The 18,895-nt window shown below is 39.9% G+C and overlaps 1 protein-coding gene across 1 annotated transcript in view; it reads right to left on the bottom strand.

Moving 5' to 3' along the window:
- The window catches only part of LOC145479987 (charged multivesicular body protein 7-like), a 30,146-nt gene extending 11,891 nt beyond the window's left edge, over nucleotides 1–18,255 (bottom strand). The window contains exons 1-5 of the mRNA XM_081458476.1: nucleotides 17,743–18,255; nucleotides 9,549–9,737; nucleotides 9,341–9,411; nucleotides 781–843; nucleotides 157–205 (exon numbers count right to left, since the gene is read on the bottom strand). Coding sequence (XP_081314602.1) covers nucleotides 157–205; nucleotides 781–843; nucleotides 9,341–9,411; nucleotides 9,549–9,737; nucleotides 17,743–18,168 — 798 coding nt within the window. The 5' untranslated portion in view covers nucleotides 18,169–18,255. The remainder of the gene's footprint in view (nucleotides 1–156; nucleotides 206–780; nucleotides 844–9,340; nucleotides 9,412–9,548; nucleotides 9,738–17,742) is intronic.
- Nucleotides 18,256–18,895: the final 640 nt, after the last annotated feature.

Raw genomic sequence — 18,895 nt, 5'->3', positions numbered from 1 at the left:
ACTTCTGATTCACAAGCTTTTCTGGTGTTCTTCACTTGTCCCAGGTGCCTGGCTGTCTATTGTTTAAGTATACTATATACAGGTATCTAAGCCAAAAGACTCAGTGCACACAATTAAAACTTGCATAATCTTCAACAGTCTTGGTCATGTCCATACCTTAGATTTTGAACCTTCTTTTGCACAACTTGCTGCTTGAAACCTACACCTTAATTAAAAACCAAAAACGAGTTTTTACCGAGACAACCTAAACTACATTTTGCTTCTTAAAGATCAATAAAACATCAACCAGCACAATTATTACACAAATAAGAACCAGACATCTGTCACGTTACTTTAGAAATGACACTCAAACTTCAGTCATACATGCATATTAAATGGAAAAACTCTGGCTTCTCTTTATTTCTCAATAATGGAAGAAAAAAATTTTGCATGACTTAAATTTTGCAATTTGGCAAATGTGGAAACTTTTTCTGCATTATTAACATACAGCTGCATTGTACTGTAGTGTTAGAAATGATGCTAAATGTTTAAGTTAGAGTAGTTTTCAATCAAGGATTCTAAAACCAAAACCACAGAACTCACTCTAGCAAATCAAAAAGGATGCAGTACGTGCAGTGAATCCACGATCAAAACTACAAGTCACTACACATAGCCATGCACCTACATGTATATTCATTTCAATGTCATATTCATTACAAATACAGATCACCAGTTGCCTAAAGTAAGATAATTCCAATGAAAATACATGTAAGTAGCAATAAGGAGTAGTTGGACTCTAACCTTTCCACTTCATTTGACAGCTTGTTCACTTGAAGAGTAAGACTGGCCACTGTTTTTCTGAGTCTGGGAACAAAGAATGTGTCATAATCAGAGACAACAAACAAAAGTACATGTAAGTAAAATTTAAAATACAAGCATTACAAATAATTATAAATTGGTGTTTTATAATTACCATATTTATTTGATTAAGCGCCCAACCTCGAATAAGCGCCCACCCTGAAGGTAGAAAAAGTTAACAAGCGCCCAGCCTCGAATAAGCGCCCATCCCCACCACCCCACCCCCAAAAAGTACCTTTTAAGCGCCCAACCTCGAATAAGCATCCACCCCCCCCCCCCCCCAAAAAAAAAATAATAAAGTGCCCAAGAGGAATACGGGTATTGATTTGTACGGTTTTGCTTTAATGGCTTACAATCTCTAGTTTCATTGCCTGAAAATTTTATGACAATGTGGGAATTTTTCTCAAGGTTTCAACTGAAATGTCCATGTGGGCGCAAAGTTCTTTCAGCTGCAAAATCTCCTGCTCAAACTTCGTGGCAACAGCCCTGTTTGGTGTCCGCACTTTGAATGTTCCTGGCACAACAAGTCCGTTCTCCAGCCTTCTTGACCCTGTTACCTTAACAGAAACCTCATTATTGTTGTAAGCTCTCAGAAATATATAGATAAGGTAAGGCAGTTCCATTGGCACGTGTCCTACAAGCTTGCTGCCAGTATTAGCTTCCAAATACGTCCCAATTGCATATCCATCATGTTGTTTGTCTTCATTACGATCATCCTTGCAGTAGTTAAGTTTCTCTCCCAAAATTGGAGTCCATACAGATCTATAAATATGATGACCTCGTATAACTGATGTGAATTGCACTTCAAACACATTAATGAAAACTTGAGCGAGCCATGGCTTTGAATTCACATTAAATGCTCTCGCACTAAAAGCGAGCTGTTCAGTTTGCTAGACTGCAGTGGAAGCCACACATGTTTCCTGTTACGTACCAGGAGTTCTTTGACTATTGTTCTTGCACATAATTACCTTATTGTAAACTTGTGAGATCTAGCACCTTCATGCATTCATGTGATGTGTAAACTGACAGATCAGATATTTGATTCTAGTGATGTCTAAAAAGATATAAATCACACAAGTCACGTTTTCATCTTCCCTTTGTTCTGAAAGCATGGAGATTGATGCATCTCAGTCATGCTGGCAAAAAAGTAAGTTCGTACTCGACCGAATATAAATTAGAAGCTATCAAGTTTGCCAAAGAAAAGTAAAAGCATCTCTAGCGCCGCAAAAAAGTTCAATGTAGACCATAAGAGAATTGGTAAATGGCAAAGCTCCACGGCAAAACTTAGGCTGTGGATAACAGGAGGAAACGTCTTGAAGGAGGAGGTAGAAAACCATTTGATGTTGGCTTGGAAGACGAGCTTTTAGAGTGGGTAAATGAACGCAGGTCCAGTGGCCTTCGAGTTTCAAGGGCAATAATTTTGCACAAAGCGCGAGTTATTCATGAACAAAAATGCAAGGCAGGGCAGGTTTCTCCATCTTTTATTGCAAGTAATGGCTGGGTCCAGAAGTTTATGGCCAGGAATGGGCTGTCTGCGAGGTGCAGAACCCCTGAATCACAGAAAGACCCAGACAGACTTATCGACAAGCTTATTGCCTATCTCTTACAAGTACGATGACAGCGAAACAGGCATTCCTACAGTCATAGTGGCATTATTGCCAAGGACGAAACAGCTGTCTGGCAAGATATGCTGTCCAGCACTACCATTGACGTGGGAGAAAAATCAATTTGACTGAAGACAACAGGACATGAGAAGTCCAAAGTCTCTGTCTGTTTGACAGCAAAGGCAGATGGAACAAAACTAAAGCCGTTTATTGTCTTTCCGGGAGCCAAGAGAGAAACAAGGCAGCTTAATGAGGAGTTTAAAAATAAGTCTTATGTAGCCTCCTCTCTGAACGGATGGATGAATGAAGACCTGACTCATGACTGGGTGCAAGGAGTATTGGGCAAGTTCTCATTTACTTGTCAGATGTTGGCTTGGGACTCTTTTAAATGCCACATCACAGACGGCATCAAGCAAGAACTCACACATGCAAAAATCGACCCTGTCATAGTACCCAGTGGTTGTACTAAGTATATCCAAGCCCCTGACGTGGCATGGAATAAGCCCTTCAAGGCCAAAGTAACTGAGAAGTACAATGCGTGGATGGCTGACGGAGCTCATTCATTTACAGCTGCAGGAAACATGCGTGGCCCACCTCGTTGTCAAATTGTCAATTGGGTTCTTGAGGCCTGGGAAACTCTAGACAGGGAGTTAATTATCCGTTCTTTAAGAAGCCGCGTGCTTACTGTGGCTCCTGATGGAACTGAAGATGATAAGATTCATTGCCTAAAGGAGGGTCAACCTTGTCATGCAGGACAAGATCGCCTGGCATCCATCGAGCAAGCCCTAACAGCTTCTCGCGCGACTGACCCATTTGCTGACGTTATGCTGTCGGATCTTGAGGAGGCAGCACCAGAAAGTTCACTTATTGAGCTGAGTGACAATGACATAGAAGTTGATTTAGAATTATGATAGCTAAAGAGACTTCTGTGAAGACTGAACAATGAGTTGTTAGTCCTGGGCATAACCAAACAATGAACAGTTACAATTCAAATGCTTTAATATTTTGTCAAGTTTTGTTCTTATTTATTGTTTTGTTAGAAAATAAACTTTTTATTTACTGACAATGGTGAAAATTTAATAAGCCCCCAGCCTCAAATAAGCGCCCACCTCGAATAAGCACCCCCCCTGAAAGTCCAAAAATTAAATAAGTCCCCTGGGCACTTAATTGAATAAATACGGTATCATCATTTTCTCCACATTTTGAGGAAATCACCATCCAAGTGTAGTGTTACCTAGAGTTAATTCACTAAATGCGAGAATACACTTTTTAGTAATTAATATTCCATGTAAGATAGTTAAAAATTATGTTTCTAGTCCCAAACTGAACACAAGTTGCAACACTTTTTTCAGCAAATCAAGATGGGTAACCAATATGGGCTAAAAAAATAACACAAGGGAGAAAACTACAGGATCGATTGTATGTTGGTAGTGTCTTGCTTAACAACACAACACATTAACACTGACCAGATTCATCAAGACTACTTAATCTGGTTGGACCTGTTTTTTTTTTTGTTTTTTTAAAATAATTTTAATTTACAAAACACAATTCTACAAACATTACAATGCAGGTCTCATTACGCTACTCTACTTATAGAACATTACTTACGTTACTTACAAAACGGGTTACTTATGCTGGCAATACAATACTGAATACAGCTTCTTACAGAAAATACAATTACTTGCAATACGGGCTACTTACACTGCTAACAATATAATACTCTACTTACATTACTTGCTGTACTTACCGTTAGTTACAATATGTTATACTGTATATTGATTTTGAGGATGGAGGAGTACTTCTCACTAAAACATTTAATTAAGACAAATTTTCAAGATCGTATTTAATGAGTAGCTTACTGATAAAATCCTGAATGGAGATGACCAGGCTATTTAACTTGCTTGAATAAATATAATGGCGCATAAATAAGGTAGTGTAGTTGAATTTCTGTATTATTGCATGGGAGCTTGCAATAATACTGAACAAGGTCTCCTCTGTGGTAGGAGAAATTTGACACACATTCACTTGGTTAAACCAGTTCAAGACTTTTTGGGTAAACAATTTGGTAAACATACATTCGATAAAAGAATGCTCAATTGAATCTTTATCTCTGCAGTATAGGCATTCATCCTCTGCCTTAATACCAAATCTGAATAATCTTTCTTAGTTACTATCGTTCTGTGGATTAATTTAAATTGAAACTCTTTGAGTTTAGTTTCTTTAAAAATGTTTTTTAGTGATTTAAAGATTGTAGTCCACACGTTCTTTCTTAAAGAGAGTTTTTTGCTCCAACGTTTAGGGCCCGTTTGATCTTCAGTGTGAATCTTGACGCTAAGCAAATTATAGAAGTCCTTTGACCTAGCCTTGTACAGATTAATTTGTGTCGATTCTTTGAGGGAAAAGATATTATTATTTCCAGTAAAAAATGATTTGTTGATGATGTCGGAGCACTTGGCTAGAGACCTTAAGCGTTCCGGAATAGCACTAACAACTTGATAATATTGTAAAAAATTGGATTCACAGGAATATTTATCACAGAACTTGTGGAATGTTAAAAAATTGCCACTTTCATTCAATAGGTCATTAATCGATAGAATACCCTTTTTAAACCATTCATTTAGGAAGATGGGTTTCCTGTCCACCAATATGTCTTTGTTATTAAACAATACCAACTCCTGCTTTTGATCATACAAGTAAAGAGTTTTTAATTCATGGAAGAAGTTTAGTATCTTCTTATAGAAGGGCGAGAGGTCTTTAAAATAATTTGTGTCGTAGTTGCACCTTAGTAGAAAGTTCAACCCTCCCTTGCTTCTGAAATAGTGCTCTGGAATAATACACCAATTACTATTGTCTAAAGTGCACAACAGTCTCAGGATCCAGGTGAGTTTTAGGGCTTTTAACAGAAAATCAAAATCCGTCATGCGTATTCCACCGTTGTCTGGATCTTAGTAAAGGCCTGATCTTTTTATTTTATCTTTTTTGTTTTTCCAGAGGAACTTAAAACATTTTGTTCTTACAATTTCCACAATTCCTTTGGGAGCATCCATATTAGAGGCCGAACAGATAAGTTGCGATATACCCAAGGTTTTAATTAACATGGCTCTTCCAGATATCGTCAAGTCCCGTGAACTCCACATATCCAGCTTAGTTTGCAAATTTTGGATCTTTTTGTTGAAGTTGAGCTCGTTATTCTCGTTATTATTATACAAAAAATATATCCCCAATATCTTAACGGGGCTGTGTAACCATTTTAAATCCAGAGACTTATTTCTATTACTTTTCCATTTCCCCAACCAAAGCGCCTTTGTTTTCTTTACATTTAGGGACAGACCAGCAATTCGTTCAAAATCTCCAACAATTTTCAGGGCCATTTCTAAAGATTCTATGTCTGCATTGAATAGAGTTGTATCATCAGCAAATTGGGACAGCTTAATTTCCTTACCGAAGACTTTGATTCCTCTCACGTTGGAATCCTGATGTATCTTATTTGAGGGTACTTCTGCAGAAAGAATAAACAAATAAGGGAAGAGGGGGCAACCTTGTCGAACTCCTTTTGATGGTTTAAACCAACTGGTTATAAAACCATTGTTTTGTACCGCAATTTCTGTGTTCGTGTAGAATATCTTAATGCAGCGCTTGATGTCACTACCAAAATTAAACTGGTCTAGCGTCTTCATTATAAGGGGCCATTCAATCAAATTAAAAGCTTTATGGAAGTCTAGTGACATTACAATGCCAAGGAGGTTTTGTAGACTCGTACATTCCATTATGTCACTTATAAGTCAGATACTTTCTCCAATGTATCTCCCTGCCTGTTTGGTCAGAGTGGATCAGGTTTGGTAGTGTTGGTTCAATCTGTTTGGCTATTGCTTTTGACGCTATTTTAAGATCAACATTAAGCAATGTAATCGGTCTCCAGTTTGAAAGATCTAGGAGTGACCCGTCTTCTTTTGGAATTAAAGTAATTATTCCTCTTCGTTGTGAAATCGAGAGTTCACCTTTCTCATGCACTTTGTTGAAACTTGCTATTAAATCGTTACCTAAAAGATCAAAAAATAGGTATAAAATGCGACGGTAAATCCGTCTTCCCCCGGTGCTTTATCATTCTGAAAGGTTTCTGTTATCTTTTTGCATTCTTCGTACGTAAGTGGACCCTCCAAGGTTCCTTGCACGTCCTCTGAAGGCTTAGGCGATTCAACATTTTCAGTGAATTTGTCATACGCAGTTTCAGAAAAGGCTAAATCCGAGGTATATAGGTTTCTATAATAATCTTTAATTTGCTCTAGAATCACTGTCTCGTTGCACGTAATAGAGTCATATGGTAATCGAAGTTCACTGATAGTTTTTTTGTTGTAATTACTTTTTTCAAGATTGAAAAAATACCTTGTTGGGTGTTCACCATTTTCTATCCAGCGGCATTTTGCTCTAAACATTGACTGTTTTCTTTTTTCTTCGTAAATTGACTTAAGTTCCATTTTCAGTCCGTCATACTCCCATAGTACTCCATCGATGTAAGGAGAAGAAAAATTATCGCAGACAATAACATCAAGTTGGTCTATTCTACGTCTTAATTCCTGTTCTCAGTTGCTGATACATTTTGCTTTACTTTTGGAAAAGGAAATAGTCGCAGATCTGATTTCCATTTTCATTTAACTCCCAGAAGAGCCTCTTATCCATCACATAGCTATAATAACTGCACGCGTGAGCGTATGTATCACGAACCTTACTCACAAACTGCATGTCATTCAATGGGGTGTTGTTAAATTTCCAGAGTCCTGGACCCTGAGGAGGTTTGTTGGGCCAAGATAGCAAAATATAAATTGCCTTATGGTCAGGTGCAATAGCATGGTAAATTTCCGAATTCTTTACATCCCCAGAGAGATTTTTTGCAATTAAGAGAAAGTCAATCCTAGATTTAAGTTTAACAGATTTTGATTTGTACGTGAATTTGCATAACTTTGGATGTCACATTCTTTGAATATCCACTAAGTCAAACATTTCCATTGTCATCAGAATGAGATTACGGTAACTAGACGGTTTCTATGGTGCACTTCGAATCTTATCTTTTTTTGATAAAGTACAATTCCAGTCTCCCCCGACAATTAGCAAGGTGAGCTCTGATTAATCGATTATGCAAGTATTGAGCTCTTGCATGAATTGGAGTTGATTGACCTGGCCATTAGGTGCATAAATATTGCACAGTGATAGTTTTTGTCCATTAAGAGTGATTGTAATAAGCACTATTCTGCCTGAGTCATTGGCATAAGAATAATCAACTTTTGGTTGTACAAAGGGATTAATCAAAATACACACACCTTTACTATGCGTGATGACATGTGAGAAAAATAGCTCGCCACCTCATTCTTTTATCCAAATATTTTCATTGGCTTGTTCTGAATATATTTCTTGTAAAAATAAATGTTTGCTTTTTGGTCTTTTAGGCAGGAAAATATACTTCTCCTCTTGATTTGATCTCTGATTCCCCGAACGTTTAATGATAAGACGTCAAATTTGGACAAACTACCCGTATTCATATTACTTGATAGAAATGAAAACAAGGAATTAAATTACAAGAAAAAAAATGCAAAAACTCACTAAAGTATAAACAATTCAGACAACACACACAAACAAATACACACAACAACACAAAAGGACCTAAACCTTTTTCAAGTAGGGTAAAGAGATAAGTCACAGTTCCCAACAGACAGAGTCTGTCCCCTCTCCCAAAATACTTCTAAGCAGGCTACAGATTCTCAAGGTCCTCTAATTCAATGATTTTGATGGGTCTCCCATCTGGCAAAGTCTTCACGTAAATTGTTCCATCCATCGACCATGCACTCACTAGTTTGCCATCTCTACGTTTCTCGTTAGCTCTAGACATGATGTGGCGATGATAGAAAGTTAAGTTTTCATTGATGAAGATCCTTGTCGACTGTACTTTCGTTGCGTAGGAGGAGTTGGGGAAGAGGTCAGCCAGTTTGACGTTTTTAAGTTTTGTTCTAGCTCTGTAGAGATTCGTCTTGGCTTTGTGACTAATAAATTTTGCAATTATTGCTTTGTTGCCCCAAGTATTTAACTTATGGGAAATTTCAATGTCACTGAGGCTGACAGGAGCCTCTAGCGTCTCTGCTACTTTTAGGATGGCCTCTTCTGTGGAGTTGTATGCGCTTTCTGGAATTCCATGGAATTCAAGAGAGTATTTCCTGGTATATTGTTCTAAATGGTCTTGAAGGTCATAAAGCTCTGCTATTTCCTCTTGTTGTTCATTTATTCGTTTCTTCGCATCGTTGAGCTGTTTCTCCCTAGCTGCAAACTGTGTCCTGGATTTGGTGAGTTGTTTCTTGAGGTCCACAATCTCAGTTTGCTGTTTGTTTACAGTGGATTTTAGTTCTTTTTACGTCTTCGTTGATTTTCTTGTTTTCCAATAGAATATTATTGAGGGCGATTTGTATATCTACCAACATCTCTCTTAAATACATTAGACTGGGTTCTTTGTGGTGGTTTTCGGTGGTTGGAGGTTCTGTTGTGAAGGTTTTGCCTTTGACAGCCACCATGTTGGTTCGCTTGGAATCTGACTGTCCTTCTTCAATGGAGCCGCGTTCACCACGTTTATGCTTTTGACCTCTTCCAGTCATATGATTGTATCGTGGGTCATTCCCTGCTCGTTAATACTAAAAAGATTGATTACTTTCACATTGAAGGGGAAAATATTGGGGATGTAGACTGCTGCATTAAAACGCGTGCCTCGCGCTACGCCCACGCATGCCCTCTCCCTGATTTCTTTTGTTTTACTTCCTTCTATACTTCTGAGTCTCAAAGCCAAAAATCAAAATAACCCCATTCTTCAAGTATTTAGTAATATTATACGCAACGAAATGAAGGTAAATTTCACTCCTTACTTCACAATGTCAATATCATTATCTGAAACTGCTGTCACTTTCTGTTCACCCTTTCTTGCAAACTTTACAACCTACAAATTCAAGAAGAGTCTCAATATACCGACAATAAATGACATGTACCTTGACGTTTTAAGTCATTCACTTAAATTTCAATATTTTCAAATATTGGGCAAAGTCAAGACCAGCAAATAACACAGTGAACTCATACCTTCTCTCCTTCAGGTGCGATGAATAGCACTGCTTTACTGTGCCTCTGTAAATAGGCCATTACAATTTCAAGAGTTTCTTCGTCAAACTTCGTGCAGCGTGTCTTAAGCACATTCCATGGTATGATGTGGTCAGTTGTATCACATTCAACACAGCTGTAATGTTTGTCAAGGACCCAGGCAGCATTTTCCTAAAGAAAGTCAAGAATGTTCAGAGACTTCAGTATATTACAAATATATTATGTGGTTTAACCATTGACTCCCATGCCGCCCATAACATCATCCGTATCATCTATACTCATCTATACTCAAGTTCTGCAGGAGGAAAAGATCTTTCCAATGATACCCAGATCAGAGTGGTTGGCTCAATGAAGCCTGAAATATGCACAAAAATGTGTGAAAAACTCGCAGCAAAATTTCTTGTGAGTTACTCCATGGTAAAAATTGCCCGTCTTGATGCTGCTTTTTCAGAAGTTTTTGAACGAAAGCAAGTCCAGTAGAAGGCCAATCACTGCAGCAAAAAGATAAGAAAAGAAGAAAAAAGAAAGGTGAAAAAAAAAAATAAATAAAAAAGGAAAAGCCTAAGGACGTAGATCACTTTCTTGTCCAAAAAATATCTCAAAATTTTGATTTCTACGCATGCCTGAGCAAAAATGGGGTAAAACATCATCTCTTGGACTCTCCTACTTAGACATCATGAAACTATAAAAATTATCATACTCACATAAAATCAAACTTTAACTGCGAAAATTTCAAAATGCTGCAGACATTATTAAACTTTATACGCCCACTACCCACAGTGTCCTTTTGGAATAGGTGGTGCACTGGATCAAGAGTATTAGTTTGACTCCTAGTCAGAGTTGCTGCAAAGCATTGTTGAGAAAGATTCCCTACTCGTCTCCTCCACAGCTGCAATTGTCAACTCCAAAGCATCATCACATCCTGCATATCCAGTTTTTTTTTTAATCTCCGATGTCTATCAACAAACCTTTTATCAAGTCTCTTTGATGCATGCTTACAGTGGAGCATGTATCTTGCATAAACAAATGAAAAAAACATTTCTTAACACATGCTGTTCCAGATGGTATTACAGTAAGTCAAAGGCATGTACATATGTACATTGTATACACTAGACATGAAATTGTGACTTAGAAATTTTCAAGACTTTCCATGAATTTTCAAACAAAATTATGCAAAGTACTGCAAAACTTTTATTGCAAAGTTTTGCAGAGCTCAGTAAAGTTTCCTTGAAATTCTGCATCAGTAGAAACAATGGGCTTCTCATTTTTGAAGAAACTACTTTGTGCATTTGAACAGTCCTGAAAATTGCAAATTTTGTCATATATTGTTTACATTACTTTTGCACATAGTTGTAAAATTTTTTGGTTACTTGTGGCAGGAAGCTCATTGAAGAGGGGCACTAGGGAAGGGACTTGAATGTGATACAGCACTGAATAACAACAGACATTAACTCAAGAATAGATCTGACAACAGAATGATTGCATAAAGAACACCAAGTTTAAATAACAATATGAAGTCACTGACTGAGATATCAAGGTGGCCAAACACTGTCTTTGATACCTGTGTTTCATTCACCTTTTTCTCTAAAACCCTTATCCTTTGGTCGCCAAAAATGGCAACATGGAAGTTAACAACACAAACTGACATAATTCTGTGCCATTGGCATGGCAACATAAATTAAGATAAACAGGCCTTAAAAATCGGTTTTGCTTATTTGGAGATAATCATTCTAGCCATTAGATTTTCTTTATCATTTTCATGCAACAACCTTGTAATGATGCTCACAGGTTAAGACTAACTGAAATATTAAGAATGAGATATTTCAGTTAGAAATATAACTAGAATATCTAGAATTTCCTCAGTTAAATTTCAAACTTTTTTCGATAATCCAGTTACTTATTTCCTACAGTATTTTTATGCAAAATTTCATTAAATTCTACTGGCAGAGTGCTTCTTGAGAAATACACGTACCGGTAGGCATATTTCTGCAAAAGCTATTCTGCATTCAGTCACAATTTTTTAATTACTATGCATGCACTGCATTTAACTGGGTTCTTTTGGTAATAGAGAAAAATCTGAGAGTTGCTGGGTTCATTGCATCATTACCTTTTCTAACATATCTTTCTAATAAAGGACTGAAACCATTAATACACTGTGTTCAATTATGAAGAAAAATAGCACAGATAGCCTGGGCATTGAGCAAACAAAATGATTTCTGTGTCCAGAAACAAGAGTATGATGTTTGCACACAGGCCATCACTAACTTTGGTGAAGTTGTGGAAATCCGTGTTGCACACTACGCCCAAAGATTGTGAGTCTTTATCAAGAAAAACCCTGTTGAAATTTTGGATTGGCTGACGGATGCACCCTGCACTAGACAGGAATATAACCAAAGAATTTCCGAGCCACTGAACAGACTTATCACTGACAATGTGCAAGACGCACTCTTAAGAGCGGGACATACCACACACGAGGACATTGCATGAACATTTACAAACACTTGCAAGAACATTGCAGGGCTATTCTTTATTAAACAACTGCAACTCATGCTGCGCGAACTTCACAAACTTTTCATCGTTTATGTTCAGAACGGAATGCATGAATTTATCGTTTGTGGTTCATAGCTACAACTTTTACGAATACAGATTTAAGATCACATCCAACTTCACACTTTTCCATATTTCTCTAATTAGCATTTGTAAAGCAACAAAACATAGACTTCAATGTTACGTTACTTTGTTCAAGTAATAAGGACTGTTATGTTTTCAGGTTAGATGAGTGAACACACACACAAGATGGCGGATCCAGCAGCAAGATTGTATTGATAAGAGCACATGGTAATACACGCAACCTCTGTACACTATGCAGGCTCATAGAACCACTCCAATGACTGAACAATCAATATAAAACACCTCGATCACTATAACACCTCCCCCTGGAGATTTGTTGTACAGAATAACTCTCTTATGAGTGAAATAAACGAATCATCAATGCTCACAAGCCTCCACTTGAGTGTCCTTAGAACTTAATACTTAGTATTCAATAGCTAAACAGTCAGTCAATAGCAACAACAACAGATGTTCATTGTTAATGTTCAAGTTCACATCTCCTCAGCCAATCTCTGAGGAGATCTGTGAGAGCGCGATGATCAATGCAGCATAGGACTTGTGGAGGCAGGAGTTGTCTCCAATTGAGCTGAGTCATCAGGTGGATGTGAGCTGATTTCAGGTAGAATAACTGGTTGGGGATCAGGATCAACTGGGGTTGCTGACTCTAAGGATGGAACACCCGATTCAACTGGCTTAGAGTGGGAGTTGTTCTGCAGGATGTCATCCACATGCTGCCTCCAAACTCACCCATCATCTAGCTGAACTCGGCAAGAGTGTGATGAGGGGTGGTGTACCACGGTTCCAGGTTGCCACTTTTGTCTTGACAAGTGGTCATGAGCAAAGACTGTGTCGCCAATAGCAATTTCTCTGAATTTAGCATGCTTGTCATGGTGCATCTTCATCTTTTCTTGCTGATGGGAGACATGGGTGGCGAGGTCCGGTCTCACTAGAGAGAGATGTGTACGCAGTTCTCTTTGGAGGAACAGCTTAGTTGGAGATGACCCGGTTGTGGCATGCTGGGTGCTTCTGTAAGGCATTGGCTGTTGCCTCTACAGTGGTGGTCTTCATGGGACCAATCACTTCTGGCCACTTTGAATGACCATCAACTATAATGAGATAGTGGTTTGAATGGTAGGTGGCAAAGTCTATGTGTATGCACTGCCAAGGAGCTGTAGGCCATGACCAAGGAAAAAGTGGTGCTGCTTGTGGAGCCTTTCTGGTTTTGAAACACTGTTTGCACTGATGTGCTCTCTCCTTGATGTTGCTGTCTATTCTACTCCCTCCTGTGAGGAGGGAGGTATGACGGTTTGCAGGCCCCACATCAGGCAGCCTTGCTCGACAAAGAGCTCATCCTTGTGGAGGAAGAATGGCTTGAGCTCAGGAGTGGTGCAGAAGTGGACAGGCCAACAATTCTGGGTCATTGCGAGAGCCTTTGCTAAGACTGGATTTCAGGCAGTTTGGCGTGCAATTTCCAAGACAGAAACAGGGTGTTTACATAATTGCACTGCTGACACCTGGAAGATTTTGTCCTGAACACTGGCATCCTTCCTGTACTGCAGTGGTAGTCTGGACAAGGCATCGGAGCTGGCCAATTTAGCAGAAGGCTTGAATTCAATTTCGTACTGGTAGGATGAGAGGAGTACGGACCAACACTGAAGGCGCGCAGCTGCTAAAACCGGTGTGGCAGAGTCTGGTGCAAAGATCTTTAGCAAGGGTTTGTGATTGGTTTGAAGTGTGAACTTGCACCCAAACAGGTACATGTAGTACTTGGTCACACCAAAAATGATGGCTAGGCCCTCCTTCTCTATTTGAATGTAATTGAGGCATATGCAATAGGTCTCTTGTCTCCATTGGGGAAACAGTGGAGCATGACAGCCCCTATGCCATATTGGCTTGCGTCACTTTTGAGAATCACTGGGAGGCTAGAATTGTAATGCACCAGCACATGTGAGGAGGAGAGGGATTCCTTTGCCTTGTTGGAGGCCTCTTCACACTGGCGAGACCACCAGAACTCTTGATCTTTCTGAAGGAGCTGGTTGAGTGGCTGAAGAATTGAGCTCAGAATGCAGATGAACTTCCCGTGGTAGTTGATCATTCCAAGGAAGGCCCTTAGCTGGGTGGAGTTGTCAGAGCGTGGTGCTTCCTTGATGGCTTCAACCTTCTCCTCTGTTGGGGAGATTCCTTCAGTGGAGATGATGCAGCCCATATACGTTACTGACCGCTGCATGAACTTGCACTTGTTGAGCTGGAGTCGCAAGCCATAACTGTCTAAGCGACTGAGAACAGTGTTCAGATTCTGTTCATTATCCTTGCCTGTGATCAGAATGCCATCTTGAATGGCTGCAACATGCTCAAGACCTTGAAGAATGATGTCCATGGTCCGCTGAAAAATTGCCAGGGATGATGCAATTCCAAACGGTAGCCTTTTGTATTGATACAGACCATGATGTGTGTTGATGGTTACAAACTGCTGACTGTCAGGATCCAATGGGAGTTGCTGATAAGCATTCTTTCAATCAACTTTGGTGTATCATTTTCCTCCTCGCAGCTTGACAAAGACATCCTCAGGCAGGGGAATTGGATACTGAGGAACATTGAGTTGGGGGTTGGACATAACAGCATAGTCTCCACATGACCGTGTGGTGCCATCAGCCTTCGGGACATGAACCATGGGGGTTGGCCATTCACTGAATTCGACCTCTTCCACAAAACCTTCGGATTCCAGTTGGTGATACTCGGCATCTACTGCTTCCTGGAGAGCGTAAGGTACTGGGTGGGCCTTGCAGAACTTTGGTTGAGCATCAGGCTTCATCTCCAATTTAGCTGTGATTCCCTTAATAGTACCGAGGCCAGGCTTGAAGACATTAGAGTGACACTGGACTGCGGTGTACAGTTGTGTCTTGACTTCTTGTGGGAGGCCTGGGTCTGAGACACAGATACTACATATTTTCTTCCAATCCAGTTTGACACAAGAAAGCTAATTTCTTCCAAAGAGGGATGGTCCAGAGCCTTTCACTACAAGGAGTGGCACAGTGACATTCTGATTTTGGTACTTGAGTTGGACTAGGAATTGACCAGAGACGTGGAAAGGGTGCCCTGTGTAGGTGTGCAGGTGGGTATTGGAGGATTGGAGAGGAGTCTCCAGGAAATGCTTCTTGTAAGTCTCCTGGGAGATAATTGAAACTCCAGCGCCTGTGTCCAATTCCATCAGGAAATGGATTCCATTTAGTCCAACAGGTACTTCTGTGCCATTGTTCTCTGTATTGATGTTGAAGATTGAGAGAGAAAATGGATCTGAAGGGGGGTTGAATTGTGATGCTTCTGGCTCTTCCACCTTGTGGATCTTCTGAGATTTAGACTTGCATGCATCTGTGATATGACCCGATTGCCCACATGTATGGCATGTATAGTTCCTGTATTTGCACTAGGAACATGGGTGGCCTGTTTTTCTGCAACTAAGGCATTCAGAAGTGCTGTTATTTTGATTCTGGTTATGTGGCTTTTTGCCTTGGCCCTTGCCTGGAGGTCTGCATGTTCTGCGCAGATGATAGGTCCAACGGCCCTCACAATCGAGCTTGTGTAGCGGAGTGGTGTCTTCTTGAGAGAATGCAGTGACATCTTTCTCGGCACTGAGCACTTTTTTGAGAGCTTTGTTGAAGTTGTGTTCCTCAGTTAACAGCTTTTTCTGGATCTCCTTGTTGCGAAGTCCACAGACCAAGCGATCGTGTAGTGCTTCATTTAGAAGTGTGCCGAAATTGCAGGTAGAAGCGAGGTGTTTGAGGTTGGTGGTGAGGGTGGAGATGCTCTCTCCTTCACGTTGAATGTAGTTGTGAAATCGGTATCGTTCGGCCATAAGAAGTTCTTCGGAGCAAAACGGCCTTTGAGTATGGTTGCAAGATCACCGTACATTTTCTCGGAAGGAGCTTCTGGTGAGCACAGGTCCGAAAGGATGTCGTACGTTTTGGAACTGATGACAGATATCAGAGTTACTCTGAGTTTGAATCGTTCGCCTGAATCCGCTGGAACACCGTTCGCGATAAAATACTGCTCCAAACGCTCCAAATAACGATTGATATTGGTGGAGGCTGGATCGAACTCTTCTATTTTGCCTAAGCTTGGCATTATCCCATCCTCGTTGCCAGATATGTTATGTTTTCGGGTTAGAAGAGTAAACACACACACAATGGCGGGTCCAACAACAAGATTGTATTGATAAGAGCACATGGTAATACACGCCACCGCTGTACACTACATGGGCTCATAGAAATACTCCAATAGCTGAACAATCAATATAAAACATCTCGATCACTATAACAGGGACTTCAAATTTACGTTACGAATGCCATATTAAGAAACACTTGGTCCAGTAAATAATAAAAAAACAAATGCTGTTCTTTTCACTGTGAGGTCTTATTTATATTGGTTTATCTCTGTATCAGCAAACGCCCTTCTGGCGTTCTTTTATCAATGAATGCGACCGATGAGCTGTCGAGCCGACGAGCCACTAAAATATACACCTTACTCGTTCTTTCATCACTGTCGGCTTCGACAACCCGCCACAGACGTAGTGACTTTATATACAATTAGTTCTAGTTAGTTTATTGTAATCATATAGTAGATTAACTTAGTAATAGTTCTAGTTAGCAATTAATTAAATAATTAATTTTATTGTAAATCTAGGAATTGTAATCTAAACATTTTAATTGTAATTTTAAATTTTTAGCAAAGTTAAATTTAAATACACGACCCCACAAGCTTTTAGCTTTAATTATTATCGTGTTTAAATAAAGTTTATCTATCTATCTATCTATCTATCTATCTATCTATCTATCTAACGCAACTGACAAGCCGCTGAGCCACTAAAATATACACCTTACTTGTTCTTTCATCACTGAACGTGACTGACAAGCTACCGAGACATTAAAATATACACCTTACTCCTTCTTTCATCACTGAACACGACCAACGAGCCACTGAGCCGCTAAAATATACACGTTACTCGTTCTTTCGTCACTCAATGAGACCCATGAGCCACCGAGCCACTTGAGAGATACACCTTCAAAAGTGGCCCTGTATTCTGTAGTTGCTCCCTGACATCGGACAGGCAATGGTAGCGTGCGCTACTGAGTCTCAGAAAAACTGTAGTAAGCCACCTTAAGCTAGACCAGTTATCGCTATTGAGAACTACATGTAACTGTAAACAGGCTAACCTGAGTGTTGTTCTTGCTATGCAGGCTAACCAGAGTGCAAGCCTACAGTTGACCTTTACACTTTCACTTCGGTTAGCGTGAAAAGTGCTCAGATTAGTCTGTATAATGCTCTGGTTAGCCTATTTATCTCTCAGTAGTGATAATGGGTTTCGCTTTTTTATATGTCTCAGTGGCAGGCAAGGGAGAAGGGGGTTGGAGGTTCACGGATGAACATGGTTTTTAGTGATGGAAACAATTTTCCATAGCATCCATAGTAGTAAAAGAATTGGTACAGTCGCGGCATTGACCATTTACGAATGACAGAGGTGTGTTGGGGAATAAGCGACCCTATCTTATTGTGTACGTAGTTAGCTTACCTTTGCTACATCTACTAAAACGAACTGTTCATCCACTTTTACATCATCAGCTCCTCCTAACACAGTACGAGCACTCCACCAAAATGTACTCTTGGCCACTCCATAAAACCAAGACATCCACCCTTCCGTACTACAGTTGAAAAAGTCCTGCTTTCGTTCAAGCTTTCCTTGTTGAAGCATTTCTCTTAGTACAATACTTAACCCAAGAGGAGTTAAGCCATTTCGCGAAAATCTTCGCTTTAGTGTCGTTAAATCAATGTGAATGTCTCCGTGATATTTACAGCTTTCGAGGATTGCCTTGCTCCAGAAATGTAATTTAGAGTCCCAGTGTTTCGGGTTTACGTCTCGGCTTTCGGAGAAGGCCGAAAACATGAAATTCATTCGATCGTCATCATTCCAATCCGCTGGTAAACATTTGTCCGCCATTTTGGATTATTCCGAGGTAACCGCACAGGGTAACCCGAAAACACAGAGCCCCGGTCCGCGGACTACCCTACGGACCCCCTCTGAGGACCACCCTAAAATAGTGTAAAAATAATAAATAAAGATTTCACTTGTGGGTTGTCTAATAGATTCAAACTCGTGTCGGTGACTTTTCGAGTGTTACACTGTGCAAATGTAACAGACTTGGGTTTTTAACACCCACCCACCCCGCCTCAAAAAAAAAATTGCCTAAAAGCCGTTTTCAGCGTAAGGAGATGCCGATGGTAAGAAGGAAAGTTCTTACCTTCCATTCGTGGTTCAATCTGGCTATGGAAGATATATTTTTAGGCCGTTTATTCTTGTTTGTATCTGTTATTCCGCTGAGTAAATTGTGAAGCCTGGAACGAGTTCACGAGCCCACGGGAGGATGGGCTGAACAAAATGGCAGAGGGGAAAGAACACAAATTTCGAGGCTTCCCGAAGGCTTCCCAGTACGCGTCTTTCGTATACTTTATGGCCACAGCAAAGGAAATGGCAATGTGTAATTATATAAATTGCACCCGAGCCTGAATCCAGGTCTGTCCATTTGCACAATGTAACGTTCGAAATTTCGCCGTCACGAGTAATCTATTATATAACCCGCAACTGAAATATTTATTTATTATTTTTATTATATTTTGGGGGGTTGTCCGTAGAGGGGGTCCGTAGGGGGAGTCCGTGGATCGGTTCA

The sequence above is a fragment of the Orbicella franksi genome, chromosome 2 (genome assembly GCF_964199315.1).
Source record: "Orbicella franksi chromosome 2, jaOrbFran1.1, whole genome shotgun sequence".
Lineage (NCBI taxonomy): Eukaryota > Metazoa > Cnidaria > Anthozoa > Scleractinia > Merulinidae > Orbicella > Orbicella franksi.
The sequence above is the reverse complement of the archived record's forward strand: the minus strand, read 5'-3'. Positions and strand labels throughout refer to the sequence as shown.